The sequence below is a fragment of the Gymnogyps californianus genome, chromosome 6 (assembly GCF_018139145.2).
Source record: "Gymnogyps californianus isolate 813 chromosome 6, ASM1813914v2, whole genome shotgun sequence".
NCBI classification, from domain to species: domain Eukaryota; kingdom Metazoa; phylum Chordata; class Aves; order Accipitriformes; family Cathartidae; genus Gymnogyps; species Gymnogyps californianus.
The window spans coordinates 10,216,926-10,233,222 of record NC_059476.1 but is presented as its reverse complement, the minus strand read 5'-3'; the positions used below and the strand labels follow the sequence as shown (position 1 = coordinate 10,233,222).

At 36.0% G+C, this 16,297-nt stretch overlaps 1 protein-coding gene across 1 annotated transcript in view; it reads left to right on the top strand.

Moving 5' to 3' along the window:
• NHLRC2 (NHL repeat containing 2) overlaps nucleotides 1–15,662 on the top strand; it is a 33,081-nt gene extending 17,419 nt beyond the window's left edge. The window contains exons 7-12 of the mRNA XM_050898726.1: nucleotides 7,061–7,160; nucleotides 7,635–7,866; nucleotides 8,330–8,452; nucleotides 9,526–9,735; nucleotides 10,864–11,089; nucleotides 12,565–15,662. Coding sequence (XP_050754683.1) covers nucleotides 7,061–7,160; nucleotides 7,635–7,866; nucleotides 8,330–8,452; nucleotides 9,526–9,735; nucleotides 10,864–11,089; nucleotides 12,565–12,830 — 1,157 coding nt within the window. The 3' untranslated portion in view covers nucleotides 12,831–15,662. The remainder of the gene's footprint in view (nucleotides 1–7,060; nucleotides 7,161–7,634; nucleotides 7,867–8,329; nucleotides 8,453–9,525; nucleotides 9,736–10,863; nucleotides 11,090–12,564) is intronic.
• Nucleotides 15,663–16,297: the final 635 nt, after the last annotated feature.

Below are 16,297 nucleotides of genomic sequence, written 5' to 3'. Positions count from 1 at the left end.
GTGATGCTTCTGTGAGTTTCCTTTCAATGTCCAAAGCCATGCTATCCAGAATATGAAAGGGAGAAAAAAAGAAGTTTAAATGTTTAAGCTGTTTATGTTCTACACTAGATAGTATTGAACAGCTTATGCTGACCTTTTTCAAAGTCTCAAAGGGAAAGGTTACCTCTTATTACCTCTTAAGAGAAATTTTTTTTTCTGTATCATTTATATTTCTTAAGATTACTCCTACATACAGTTTAGAGTATGTATTGATCAATTAAAAGACTTCATTGTTTGCATTTTAAAATTTTAATGTATAGTTTGTTGTGAAATTAAGAATATTGAGAAAAAAAGTTTATGAGGGTGCAGATAAGTTAATATTCAGAACCGATACTACTAACTAGCATGCTTTTAAGCATCCTCATAGTATTTCCATGAGATAATAGGCTTTTGTTTCCCCATTTTATACAGATGCTGAAGTCTGGGGCAGAGAGGTTAGGTGACTGTGAAATACTATTTAAAAGAAAGTTGGCACAAATGTCTCTCTTTAAGGTGGAGGAGTTAATGGAGACAAAGCACATGCTAGCATTCAGGCAGACAGTATTCTTCCTTGTCATCTTTTTTTATTTCTTTAGTTGTGGCCACTGAGCTTGTGTTTTACCCTCCCCCTTTAAAATTCTTGAATGAACTCCATAGATTGAATTCTGGCTTTGTTGAAGTTGGTGCTGAAACTTGCATTGACATAGATTGTTCAGGAAATACAGGGGGAGGGCCAGCAGCTTAAAAATACATTATTAAATTACTGTGTGCTTTTTTAGCTTTCTCTGTTGTCCCCTTCTATTTTTATTCAGTGGGTGTTGAAAGCAAGTGATGCTTAAATGCACAGTTGATCTGAGCGTGAAATGTTCTTGATAGCTGCATTCTTGCTGGAAGGAACAGGACAATGACCTGTGCTTGGTGACATAACTGTGTTTCACATTCCAAAATCTGGTCTTAAATTGCGTGATTGTAGTCTATTTATAGAAACTCCCAATAACTCAGCAATGAGCAGTTAGCACTTCCTGGGTGAGCTCAGACTGTCTATGAACTGTTTATGTCTGAACTGTCTGTATCTTGAAAGTATGCTTTCTACATGTCACTCTTCTTTTTCCTTCTAGTCTGGTCTCATTCTGGCATTGAGACTCTAGCCTTCGCTGTCCTGTGATAGGAATTTTCTTTGGTAATAGCTGAAAATAAAAGAGCTGCTTTTGTGATCGTCAAGGATTAATTAGGAATTGTTTTTCTGGACAACTCAAAATTTAAATTACTCTAAACATATGTTGCATATGTAATATGACTGCATGGTGTAGCAATGATATGATGTGCGAAAGGCCTTCTCATCTCTTTAGCGGTTTCCAATGCAAAGTACAAACTCAAAGACACCCCATTCAGCTTTGGGCTGCATCTGCCCTCGTACAAGTTCAGACATCATTGACATGAAACAGCATTGTCTGTCTTCTCTTCTTGAACTAGATCCTACATTTACTTGTAAATGGTAATTATTTTTTATTTAAAGTATTTGAAATTTCAAAGAAAAAGTAACTTCTTCATTAAAGATAGGGCTGAAGTAAAGTGGAATACTTATTATAGGGTGTTATTCCTGTGTAAGAACTGTTTAAGGAGAAAAAAATCTTTTGAGAAATATGACATTAAGAAGTTACAGTGAAGGACTGCAGTGAAGCAGGACGATACCCAGTCTTGCTTTGGGAGGACTTCTGAAGCTCACTGTTTTCTTCTGTATATTATTGAGTGGGTCAACCAGCTTCATACTGTTGGCAGAATCACAGAGAGGGACAAATAGATTTAACTGAAGTTTTCATATGTTCTAACATAATTTATGTATGGCTTCTGTCACTCCTAAGCAGCTTTCATTCCTGCTCCTAAACTGGTGTTTCTTTTTTTTCCTTTAAGCATTTGAGAGAAAACTGAGGAGGGATAAACTTTCAAAACTAGTAGCTCTTTGTGTGATCAGCCCGACAGACTTTATCTCTACAGGAACTCAGTTTAACTGTTGACTGAATGCTCTGATTCTGTATTACAAGCCAAAACTAAGAGATTAAGGAGTTTATGGTATTGCTGAATAGCAATAGCAACAACAGTTATTAATATTTCACATGTTCACTATAGAAACAGGTCAAGAAATTAGATATTTGTGTTAGTATTTTAGTCTAAACATGCCTTTGACAGAAGCGTACAAAGACTGAAGTCTTAACATAAGGATGTAATGGGAGTTGTGACTGAATATCCAACAGTAATCCCACACAATTTAGTTTGACAGACTACTTTTCTAGTAAGTTGGACTTCTCTACATCTTAACAAAATGGATGATGATGGTGATTTCTGCAGTAAAAAGAAGCATTTGGATTAGCAGGGTTACCATCTTAACAGATGTCAAACTTAGTAACGTTTTGAAGTCCATGACTTGAAATTGCCCTCTGTAAAAAATTATGGTATTTGTACCTGGAATGATGATTTCTCATTCTCTTTGTTCCAAGTCTTGTTCTGTGAATTAAATGTATGCTCATGATAAAGAAGTTAAAACTACAAATCAGATTTCTAAACGCTAGTTCAGGTATCAGATACTGTTTTTAATGCAAAATTCCACATGCAGAGCTGCTGAAAATAAACATCCTTAACAAGTCTTGCAGAGACTCTGTCAGGCATGCTGGGGTCAGAATGAGACACAATTTTTAACTTCTCATTTGATGCTGGAAGTGCTTTCGAATATGGAATGTGGGTGTTGGGGGTCAGGGGAGACTGCGGTGCTGAAGTATCCTCAAGTGTATGTGTTTGCTGTGCTTAAATAGGAATTAATAAAACACATAACCAGACTTAGCTTTTTCTGTAATTATAGTGATGTATCCCAACACTAGATAATCTAAATTAGTTCTTTCATGTTAACAAATGCTATCATTTCTACTTTGGATTTTTTTGAAGTATTTACTGCCATTACTGTCAGAAGGCCTGAGTTAGAAAACTTGGGAAAGAAAGAGAAAATATTTAATTATAGTCATCATTTTTAGCTCCCTATTATCTCCCATTGCATGACATCGCCTTGGTATCTATGTCCAAGGATTTCCCTTGATGAGAGGGCAGGTATGATAACTAAGGAGGAAAGTTCCAGAAGCATTTTGTTTCATAAAGGGTTATGCTGTTTGCATGATGCAACACTATGTGAAAGAGTGCCAGGTAGCACAGGAAAAGAAGAAGAAAATTAATTTTTACTCCTCTGAAAAGGATGATGTGTACTTGTAACAGTCCAGACTTAAGATGCTAAAGCATTCCTTTGGGACTTTGCTATCTCTGTCTCACTGAAAAAGAAAAACAATTCTCTAGTTGTTCTGTCAGTCAGATTTGGATTTAGTTTGCTAAACTTCCACTGACTTAAGCGAAGGCGAGACTTGCGTTCACATGTGCACATAGGCAGCGTGCCTATCTGTAAAAGCAGAGGGTGTGTTTTATACCCCTTTTTGCCTCTTGTGTTTTTGCAGAGGATGAGTGTACCAACAGACTTCTTCCTTGTTATTTTTTATAAAGATAAAATTAGTAGACAAGAATAATATTTTCAAACTTCAATCTATTTAGAAAATGTCAGTGGTGCCAGCCACAAAATGTAACTTTGATTCCGAGGCTTTTAATTCCCAGACTGGAAGTAAGCATGCAGTCCCCAGACAGGGAAGCTAGAAGTGTGGGTAGTCCTGGGAATGGAATCTCTTCTAACAGATATTGCTGTTGACTGGTACAAAATGAAGTCTTTTCTGTGTGTTCAGATTGACTCACAGTTAATGGTCAGCAGTATTACTGAACTGTTTAAAGTTATGTATGTGTACAGACAGGACTGTGAATTCTTAAAACACAGATATATAGCAGAGGCAGATTCAGGAACTGAATCATCGTTTAATAACTGAAGCATTGTATAATATGGAATGCCAGTGCATTCAGAGCTCTAGTTCATTATTAGTGAATCTTTATAACATAAATATATCACATTTGCAAGCCATACTTTGCTTTGATACAGGCAGCACTAAAGATAAGAAAGCACATACCCTAATAAGGAGAAACTACACTGGATTTTTAAAACAGCTCAAGATAGGTTGGAATGTGGTGCTTAATTGAATAAATGTAAAATAATTGCTTTGTTCTTTTATGTTGTTTTATAATAAATTCTTTCAAAACAAATTCTTTCCATGCAAGGATAAGGAGTTATGATAATGATAACATTACCATAATTTTAGCACGCTGGTTCTCCCTGGCCCCCTTCTTCTGCAAGAACAGTACAAGGATGACAATGGTGACGTCCTCAAACTGTTCTATCCTGAAAGAAGGTTTTTCTGTCTTTCGTTTCGGAACATAAAGCATTAAACTCTGTAGTGTCAGGACCATTGTGTGATAAAATACCTTAGCTGTGCAACTATAGGCATTGTTTTTACTTTTCTGGTTTTGTATAAATTTTTTTATTAAAGTTCTGATATATTTTCCACAATTCAGTATGCTTGTGCTGTTTCCATGCTTGCATCCGTTCTCTTTGTTCTAATTGCCATCCAGTGGAAAATATTTAAGTTGCATTAAAATTTATGATGGTTATGGAGCTCTTACTTATTTTTCCTGTCTTGTTCTCTAGTTGAAGAAAGGATCTTCTCTCTATTGATCTTACATATTCAGTAAAATTTGAAATTAATATTGATAGTTTTTTCCTGTGACTGATATTTGATAAGCCTTTCAGTGTGCAGAATTAGAGTAAGAAACCTTTTCAATTTTTCAAAGTGTAGCTGTCACAAGGGAATTTTTAGTGGGTGGAGTTAGCGAATAGGATAGATTTTTCTAAAGTGCTCAGTTCAAGTCTTACTCCTTCATTTCATTGGTGGATGAAATGAGTATTAAATAATTAACAAAGCACTTTTTGAGATCCCTCAGAATGAACTGCACAGCATAGGAAGATAAAAAGCTCACTTTCTGAATTGACCAGTGATTTTAGCATTATTCATTCTGGGGTACTCAGAACAGTAGCATCTGAAAAGTGCAAGATATGCATCATGGAAACATAAAATCCTGAAGTTGAACATGTACTATATAGGAAGTAGTGAAATGATTTCGTAGGCCATTTTCTCAGTTTAGAGCTTGTTTCTAAGAGATTTAATCAAAGGTGATTCCGTAGGGGGGGGTGCGGTTGTTTGTTTGGGGTTTTTTATTGGAGTGTTTTTGGCATTTCCAGTACTTTGGTAACATCTCTGGTGACTCATAAAATGTGTGTTTTCCAGCTCATTTTGCAAACTTTTCTGCTCAATAAAAAACTTAAATTTGACTTTTATTCTTGGAGCTCTAGTTTGCATAAAAACATGGAGCCACATGGAGGTGCAGGAGAGAGTCAGCAGAGTTCCTTTGATCACAGTCTTGGAAACTTGTATCTTGATCCAAGAAACAGAAAAGGCTGAAGATAAACTGCGTTAAAATCATATCAGCTCTACTCCGAAGAGGGCTCACAGTATGAGGAAATTGATTCTGGAGACAGAAGGTTGCTTTTTTCCCCCTCTTGCAGTGTGTAATGTAGGAAAGGTTTAGGATTAGAAGAAAAACAGCAGGATCTCAGTTGGGGGAATGGTGGTAATTTCATTTTAGGAAGACTGATTTGGACTAACTTCTCAGGTTTAAAATGCTTGCAAGCATTTTACATATAATTGCTTGTATTTTGAAACTCCAAAATATGGGAGGGGGGAGAGGTATCCCTTAGATTGTTTGCAGGAACAGCTACGAAATGCATAATGTTTTATAAGTTCATGTGAATAAAAAGTTTCTGTGAGCAATTTGAAGGTATTTTTCTGTTGAGTGGCTAATAGTTATTCCAATACCTGATACATTCATTTAGAAAAAACATTTTAATGTTGTCTCTGACTAGATGGGACAGTTGTATACACTGTGGATAGACTAGTATGGTGTTAGAAAGATAACAGTGTCCCCATTTTAATGCAGTTTTGAAATGTCAACTTTATGTTACTTAAGATTTTCAGAAAAGGCTAAGATAAGTAAACTTCTTTTGGGTTTGGGTTGTTTTGGTTTTTTTTTTAATGGTCTTTCACAACTTGTCTTCATGCATTCTTTCTTATGCTGTAACGTGATATGCTTAAAGCTATAGAGTACTTATATGTTCTTAGCTTTCCATTTGTATCATTTTATTTGTGAAGTATTATCTGGGCAAGCTTTGTGTAATTTATAGATTTGGATTTGTGAATAGTAGTTTTCTACTTCGAGTTGAAAAAACTAGATGCTTGACACATACTTGATCACTTCTTGATCAGAAGGTCACTGTTCTGCAGATCTGCATCTTGCATTTGTGATATCACATGTACATGTGCATAGGGAGAACAACTTGGAAACTGGATGGTTAGTGCAGGGGGAAATTAGTAATTGCCCACACCACTTCTAATGTTTGAATAAACAGTAGTTGTTGCTCTCCAGAGCATAAATCTACATGACACGCAAGCATCAGTTACCCTTATCTTAAAAACTTTATGTACTCTGTATATAATGCACAATGGTACTGCCATGGTTATTTCTCTCAAAACCTGTAAACAACTGCCAGTAGTTTGTTGGAATATCTAATTTTGTCACTAGCATAGTAAAAAAAACCCAAACCACACATCCCCCACCCCCCTAAAACCATGCTTAGCAAAGATACGTGCATATTTGTTGGCTGGTATGAATCCAAAAATAACAGGTGAAACATGGACCCAATAGCAAAATGTTGCAAAGAGCAAATCCCATTTGAAATATTGCCTTTATCAGGTAGAGATATTAAAAATACAATTTTTATATCCTTGGGAAGAGAAAAGAAGAAAAATAGCAGAGTTTTTGGTAGATGAAAGACATTCTCTCTCTCTCCTTCTCTTGCTCTGTTTTTTGGTGTGTGGTTTTTTTTTTCCTTTCCCGTGGCAAAAGGTGAACTGGAGTAAGGGGGACAGCAGGGTTGGTTTGTTGATTTCTTTGTTTTATAAAACATTCCCAAAGTGGTTTTTTTCATCTGTTTTTATACATTCATTTTTAAAAGTTTCAGGCGCCCAGGAAGATGATGTTTTATGGATAGCAATGGCAGGCACTCATCAGGTATGGGCACTGATGTTGGAAGGTGGAAAACTACCAAAGGGAAGGTAAGCAGCTGTAATAAGAGACATGTGAAATTGCCGTTTGTCTTGACAAACAGCTTTCAAACCCCAAAGAGAGAGATAATCAAATTAAACTAAAAATCATTTTTCTCGACTGTACTTAGCTTGAAGCTTGCTGCTTCTGTTCAGACTTAAAAGGCGTGTGTCCTTTAAAGTCTGCCTGCTTTTTCCCACATCTGTTAGATGAAATGAAAGATGCTACTTTTGCTATAAAACTATGACTTGGTAAGGTACATTCATATAATTGAATGTTACTTTTCATTGCATTTGCTGAATTGTCTAGTGATGAATGATATACTAAGGTGAAATAAATGTTAGCACGAAGGCATTGAATAATTCCTTGTGCTGCAGTACAGTTGGTTTTATAACTCACAAGTGTTTGTCCTGTAGCTTCTGTTTATGCATAATAACTGAAGTATTTCAAACTCATTCTTGAACTTGGGTACTATTTTCCTTTAGTGATTTAAAGAAAGGAGCCTGCCTTCGATTTGCTGGGAGTGGAAATGAAGAGAACAGAAACAACGCATACCCGCATAAGGCAGGCTTTGCACAGCCTTCCGGTCTCTCTCTGGCTTCCGAGGAACCATGGAACTGCCTTTTTGTAGCGGATAGCGAGAGCAGCACTGTGCGAACCATCTCTCTGAAAGACGGAGCAGTGAAGCACCTTGTAGGAGGAGAGAGAGATCCATTGGTAATCACTTCAAACTTCCCCACACTGCCCTACTAATATTCCTCAAGCCTGACCTGGAGGAACCACTTTTGGGGTGAGAGGGTAAATCAGTTTACGTGGCCATCAATTTCTTAACTTCGCTGCTTGGAATGCAAATGTGTGCCAGTTGTGACGCTCAGGTTGTAGTGCAGATTGTTGCTCCTCAGACAACAAATTACTTCACTTATTTTTAAAATAACCAACTTGATTCAGCATTGTGTGGTCATTAAAGCCAGCTGGATTCATATTGATAACTTAAATGTGAGAGTTTCCATTTCCATGGTTACCATCCACACTTGCCAGTTTTCAATATCCTTGTTTTGAAGTTGTCTTGATTTTTTTATTTTTTCTTTTAAGTCGGTGAATTTCCATTTACTTACGGTCATTTAAATTCATGTCAACATTGAATAATCAAATGTATAAATTTAATAAAATACTTTTTCAGAATTTGTTTGCCTTTGGTGATGTGGATGGAGCAGGCATAAATGCAAAGCTACAGCATCCCTTAGGAGTAACATGGGACAAGAAAAGAAAACTGCTTTATGTGGCAGATTCCTATAATCATAAGGTAAGCATATAGTAGCTTGTTATATACAGGCTTTGCAATTTTTATTACTACGAAGGATTATTTTAGGAACATACAAAGATTGTGCTTGGTTCGGTTAAGCTGAGGAAACAAATGATATGAGTTCCTTTGTGGGGTCTTTTTCTTTCCTTCCTTCCCTTGGGTCCTTCTCTTTACCATTGTTTTGTCACATGCTGCTATGTTGATATGATGGTCCCTTGGGGAAGGTGAATTTAAAGTGCCAAGTTACAGTTCAGACTAAAGACCCTTTCCTTATATCTTCCCGAAGATGCTGAACTAGAGCAAAAGAGCTAGGAGTGCTTGGTCAGGAATACCGCAGGTTTGATAAAACTGGGAGGACAAAAGGACTTACTTTTCCCTTAAAAAAGCCACCCAAGTTTTGAGAAGTATTGTGGGTTGCCTCCATGGAACTCTGAGATAGGAGAAATTGTTTTGCATGATTGTTCTTATGTGATGTTGTATAAGCTTTCATGTCTAGAAGGTTGTTAACTGTACATTGATTAAATGCATTAAAAGTAATTTGTTTTAATTTGAAGAATAAAGTATATAACACTAAATGCTTATTGAAATTTATGTGGCAAATGAAATTTTATTTCAGATATTGTATAAAACATTGTAAACTTTTTTGCTATTATTTTAAGAAAAAAAACCCTCATCTATTTTTAGGAAAAAAATTATATAGAAGTTAGCCTGTCAGTTTTGTTATGCTCTTACTATTTTGCAAATGTTTCCAGAAAGGCAAAAAACATTAGAAAAACAAGCCATTTGGCATGCTTTTATACTAGAGGGGTAGGTGCCTTTGAAATTATGAAAGGGAACACTGAATGAAGACCAAAGGAAGAAGTAAAGTCCAGCAAGGAATGGGAGGGGTGGGTAAGATGGGACATGCCATTTGGTAAAGTATGATAACTTAGCTTCTAGGACACACACTTGGTAGGTAACGTACTCAAAGTTAATGCTGCCTTCTGAAAACGTGGGGCATAAGATAATGCAGAACTTCTAAATCCCGTTGGGGTTTTTTCAGAGAAGTTTTTTTGTGTTTTTGTTTATCTTAGATTAAGGTTGTAGATCCCAAGATGAAGAACTGTGCTACCCTGGCAGGCACAGGAGAAGCAAGCAATGTTATTGGTTCCAGCTTTACACAATCAACTTTTAATGAACCGGGAGGTTTGTGTGTTGAAGAAAATGGCCGCTTGATGTATGTTGCAGACACAAATAATCATCAGATTAAAGTGCTGGATTTGGAAACAAAAATTCTTTCCATGGCAAGTAATACTTATTAAACAGGCTGATAGTGGTGTTTCTTGATATAAATTACTATTACAGACTTTGGCAAGTGGTATAAAAATCATATAGCTAATAAACCTTTTGGGTACAGTAGCTATATTCACAGAATATTTTGTGATGATCTGGTAAATAAACATTGCCTGTTGGCACAGTTGTTGAAAGCCTTAGTCTTTAGAAAGGCAACTTTTGCATGAAAACAGAAAGTGATGAATCTCTAGAAAAGACTAATACAGAACTAGAAAAGAATAATAGAGAAACATGAATTATTAAAAAATACAGCCCAGTTTTTCAGTATGAAAAGCATTTCATGAGCACTTTGTAACAAGTGGAAGTTGAAGTCGATTACCGAGTCCTGTAATTAAGCTGTAAGAGATGATTTTGGGAGGTCAGTGACTTAAAGCAGGATACATAGTGGGCTTCCAAGTTGTCAAATCAAAACCACTGTCATAATTGAGCACTGCTGTATTTGCTTATAAACATGAAGGCAAAACAACTTCGTGCTCCTGTCCATCTTACAATGGCACTATGTCATGATGTTTTTATATATATACACATATTATGACATAATGGTCCAACTGTCGTCTTGTATGTTTCTTGGATTTAATAGTACACGATCTTAATGTGTGTTTAAATTTTCATATCATATAACATGTTGGTGGCTTTTCTGGGAAATTATCCTTTACTTCACTGTGCAATCTGCATGGTTAAAATCTTGAATTTTATTACCAAAGCATGCAGTTTACCACCAGATTAGAAGAAAATACCTATAAATTTTATTTAAAGTAAAAATACAAGACAATTGTTAAAATTTTAAATTAAAGGATACTCTAAAGTAGTTGTGGATTTTATGGTTTTAATACTAAATATTTTTTTATTTGGGTTAATCAGTTTTATCTTTTTCATTTTAAAAAATCAGTTTGTCCCTCCCTTTTTCCTTGTCGTTGTAGTATTGTTGCACTCTGTCAGGAAGTTTTAGTCCAATAGCCATATTATCATGTGTTAGTTTTCCTAGTCCATGTCAGCTTTGAAACTGGGATTGTATTGTGAAAGCCTATTTGCTTTCAGTGCAAATAAAAATAAATATTTTGTTTGATTTCTACTGATAGTTGCCTGTCCTGAATCCAGAAGCACGCGATGTTCCAGATAACCTGCCTGTGCAAAAGGATAAAATACCAAACCTTCCAAAACTGCCTAAATCTGCACCAAATGTTCAACTTCCTTCACTAACTGTAGCTCCTGGCCAGACAATTCAGTTTTTATTAAAGTTGACTCTTCCTCCAGATTCAAAACTGAATGAAGAAGCACCCAATTCCTGGTTTATCACAGCAGAAGGTAAAGTGCCTGTGTTGTTTAATCAGTTGAACAGGAGTAGGTAAAATACAAAGTGGGTTATATCATGATGTGCCTGCAATACAAGGGATCTCAGTCTGACGAATCAAAATTTCACTCCCAGTCCTGTGTTCCCATTTGACCTTGTGATGCAATATGTATTATTTAGAGTTGATACGTTTAACAGCTGGAGTGCGATGATTAAAAAACACCTGATAGGCTGCTTTTTGCTTGAATTAATACATGCTGCGTTGTTTTGTTTTTGGTTTTGGGTTTTTTTTAACTTTCTTGGAACAAGCTGCCAGTGAGCGCTTGCAAAGGTACTGATCCCCCATAGATGCTTGCCCTCTCCACTCTGTTTCTATGAACAGCTTATCCCAGCCCTACCATCTGTTTCTCAGAGAAAGCTCACCATGAAGCTGAAGCATATTCCTGAAAGAGATTCCTTTTTTGTGCTTTTGTCTTTTCCAAAAAGTATTTGAGGTACATTTATACCTAACCACTTTGAACCTACTTTATTATAATTCATATTTACGTATTTCTGCTTTTAAAAGCAGTGAACAAATACTGTCAGGCACTGCAATTTGTTTATATGCCTCATGATTTAAAGTAGTTTCTCATCCCAGTTTGTGCTTTTGGAGTACAAATAGACTATTTCCAGGAGAACTGGCGCACTTTTTGGCCTACAGAATCTCCAAATATTGTTGAAGTAAAGATGTATGTGATAGGTTCAAGGGTTAGTAAAATTGGAGAATGTAAGCAACCTAAATGCAACAAGTCATTTCAAGCTCATAAATTCTAGAGCCAACTTTTAGGTATTTTCTGAAAAATGCCAAAAAGAGCACTTCATCCATCTCACTTACAGTAAAATACAGAGTACAGTGCAGTGAGCTAGGTACATTTATTGTGCAGTTCATTTTTCAGTTCACATACTCTTAAATATTTAAATAAATGTGAAACTCAAGTTCTGTTGTAAGTCAGCCTGAACATTGCTAAATTGCAGCAACCCACTTGTAAACCCAACACTTCTGTTTGGAAATGCCATAATTTACCTGCAGTTTTATGCATTCATGGCAGATATCTTACCTGGAGTATTAGACCTCTGATACGAATGTATAGCAGCCCGTTAATTTAAGGAGTTTTGCTTGCATATCTCAGAATAGATTTTAATATCATCTTAAGAGCATATGGGACAAATTGCAGATCCATTGCGTTTAAATAAGATGTACTGTATATATACCTATAGTTCTGAAGCAAAGCTATGGATCTCTCAATCTTTAAGTGACTGCTAAAGAAGCATTTGTAAATTACTTTTCCTTTTTTTTTGTCCATGACTGGAAAAATCAGGAAAGACATTTCCCCTGATGTTGCACATGGAAAGAAAGTCCATGTTGTCCTATAGGTAAAATTAGTGCTTCCTGTAGGTTTCAGACATGGTGTTAAATATCCTAATGATAAAACTTGTTCTTCTTTTACAGATAATACCTGGTTGCTTCAAGGACAGTGTCTGTCTGGAGAAATAAAGGATGTTTCCTGTCAAACTATCATTCCCTTTCAGTTACCCAGGAGCTGTCTGTCAGCTGAAGCCATCCTGGCTATCAAAGCATGCCTCTACTATTGCAGCAGAGGTAGCAGTGCCTGTATGATGAAAGGAGTCTCATTCAGTCAGCCTTTACAAATAGCTAATACAAACCAAGGCAGCTTGACTCAAGTTGAACTGATACATGCATTTTTAACCAACTAACCCAAAGCCAGCTAATTTCATGCTTTATTTTACTATCCACCATTTCTGTAGGAGAAAATACGAATAAATAACTTTTCTCTGTTTTTCATTTTCCTGGAGCTTATGACAAAGCTAAGAAATAATATACTTGGTAAAATGAAGTAGAGTTCCCTACAGCTTAACGTGAAAATTTATCGTCACAACCTCATTTCTTTTCATTACAGTAGCAGCAATAATATTGTAATACTCTAGGCTCTGTTGCCAATTGTGGCTATATTGGATGTATGCCATTCTAAGCAACGAGCAACAATTTTTAGAGTCCTTTTGAAAGAGCTGGTGTTACTTTGTGATGTCACTGTAAGAAGTTCTTTGCACTGTACATACTGTTAGAAGAGCTAGATCATTTTGGACTAACAATTACAAATTCCTTTTGTGCCCTTATTAAATTTTAATAGAATGTCAAAACGAATAGTTTCTTCTCCCGGCTGTAAAAGAAGTATCTTGCTTATTTTTCTGTAATGGCATTTATGGCACATGTATTTTGAAAATACATTTTAAACTAGGTGCACCTCTAATTTTATGCAAACTGAGTATTTTGCTTAACTAGATATGACCGCCTTATATGACGAGCATAGTTTCATGGAAGAATTTCTGTGAAAAGAAGTGTTCAAGTTCCTACAGAAGAATTTCCTGCTGATTTCTAACAAAGAATGTGCCCCTCTCTAATGTGTATATATATAAAGAAAAAAACCACAAAACCATGTTGGAGTTTTTCTGATACATACCAATTTACATTTTATAGTAAGTGGTAGATAATGGTTGAATATCTAAACTGCAAAAATTAAGTGTCAGTGATGTCAAGCAGGGTGAATCACTTTCCTACTTTTATGATTTCTCTGTAAAGACTTGTCTGAAGACTTCTGTCTTGCAAATACATAATATTAAGAAGAATATTATACTCTTCAAGTCTGATTCAGAGTCTTTTGAAGTCACTGTTAGCCCCCGATTTGTAATAGTGGCCACTGAACCTAAACTGTATATTTAATAATGGATTATTTGGTAACCTAATCTTTGGGTAAGGTGCTTTAAAACTATTACAAAACTCTGCCTTTGGTTGTTAAGAGTTTCGCAAGTAAAATTCCTTCAATTTGCCATAGTAAGTAGCAGGAATACAGGAGGGGGTGCAAGTTTTTTATTTGAACTGGGAGGGTTTCCACAGTGCTTAAGTGATAACTGGATTGGGCTCTGTGCTCTGGTCATGAGGATCAGTTCTGAGAAGATGATTTTGATTTAAGTTTGAAGTTAATATTTTTACATATATTATAAAGTACAGTAGTGAAAGAATTTTTATATAGTCTTTTCTAAAACAATCACCATTGTTCCTGACACCTGTAAGTAAATCCCCAGTATGATTTGTTGTTGCTCTTTCTTACTTATAGGCTGACCGAAATGTTGGTCATGAACCCAAGAGGCTTTTGTTTTAAGGGAACCATATGGACTGGCGTGGTTTTTCCTTCCATTGAAATGCCAGTCTCTCTGCAAGTTCTCTGTACTACCAGAAATGGTTATTATCTCACCTGTCAGCAAGGCAAGGGCTGAACTATTATTTTTCTTGTGTTTGTTTTTTTAAGCAACTTTTCTAATTCAGTGTTTCAGCTCCTTTGGGTAAGCCTCTCAATTCTCACATGCCATTTAGAAGAAGGAGAAAGCTTTGCTACTTTGTTCACAGATTGCAAATGCTATTGGAAGGATGAAGGTAAAGAAACTGATTTGGGCATTTATCATTTTTTACACTTTAGTACAATACACTCTTTCAGAATTGTTTGTTTGTTTGTTTAACTTTGGATAGTAGCCAGGAAACTGTAGATCAGCTTCCAGCCAGCCCACAAATTTTCTGTTGCTTACTGTAAAAAACAAGCATTAGTTTCAGAAGTTCAGAATAACAAACCAAACTGTTACAGTTATCTTGACCGTACAATTCAGCAGATGGATTTTTTTCTCTCATTTTCAACTAGAATGACATTATATTTGTCTATTTCAATTGGATGACATCATCAAATTCTGCCTGTATTCCAGTATTCAAAAAAAAAAAAGGTCAACAAATCTGACACTTTTTAATTAATGTATTGCTGTAGGGGAAAGACTGTGTTTCCTAACTTTAACTATTGCGTGTAATGTTTAAATATAGTATTGTAGATATGTTTTCTATCTAAATGTACATGTATAAATGTGTGTTTAAGTGTCATATCCTTTTTGTTTTCAAGTTGCGACTTTTAGTCACTGCATGTAGACACACTCAGAACCACTATAAGCTTATTGGGAAGGGGTGATAGTAGGTAGTAGGAAAACTGTTGCATAAGCATCAAGCTGAAGTCCAGGATCAAACTGTAAAGGACCTTTAAATATTTAGTTGTAACCAAATTTTAAACAATTGTAATTCAAGGAAAACAGTTTCAAATTTACTAGTGGAGAGCAGGAATATATCTGTTTGAACCAGTTTTTTCTTTATCTTTTCTTTTAAGTCCATGTCTTGCGGCAGATGACTGAATCATATAAACTAGGGGAGTGGGGGGTGGTATACTATATCTGTGCTACTATTACTCTTTCTACAAAGCCTCAGAGCATTCCTTGCTACTGCACTGTAATGGCTTTATGCTAAAGGAGAGGCAGAAGGTAAAAGACACAACTCACTATTTACAAAGAAAAGCTGTATATCCCAAAATGCTTTCTCCTTGCATCCGGCAAGTCCTAAACCCTTTTAGGCAATAACCCCTTTAGTTTGCAAGGGTGAGCTGCTTTTCCTGACTCATCTTAGTGGGTTTCACACAGGGACACTGCGCTAATCGTTCTCCTTCAGCATCTTAGGAGCAGCTGATTCTCAGTGTGCTCCAGTTCTCGCTGGTGAGGTTACTGGGGTTCTTCTGCTCCTCGCTGAATCTGTGTTTTCACTGTGATTGGCCTTTAATCATACAGCCTAACGCTATGTTTTGTTTGTCCAAGGAATAGCATACACATTGCTGGAGTCACTCCTTCTGTTTCACTTGTGGTGTACAGACATTTGAATGTTCTATAATTAGAAAAACATGGGTTTTAAAAGCTTACGATGTTTAAGGATACTATTTCCATTGCTTCCTCCAGGGTTTACAAGATGCTCTTACAGTAAAGCATCAAGTGCCATGAATGTAACCCGACAGGCAAACAGAATAGCATGTACAAGCTACAGAAATTTATTTCAATTAAGTACCAGAAAGCATCTTCAAAATATGATTCAGAAAAATAGAAAATGTAACTACTCTGTCTATATACTGAAAAATCAGATATATTGATGACTACTATCTCTTTGTATGGTAATTTAGTTTATTAGTGTTTCCTGATACAAAAATTCTAAGCAGGTTGGTATGGCTCAGCGCTCCCAGATTTGTCTCTTACAGTAAAAGTATGTAATTCAAGGCCTTTTCAAAACATGTCTTTCTGCTGACTTTAATAGG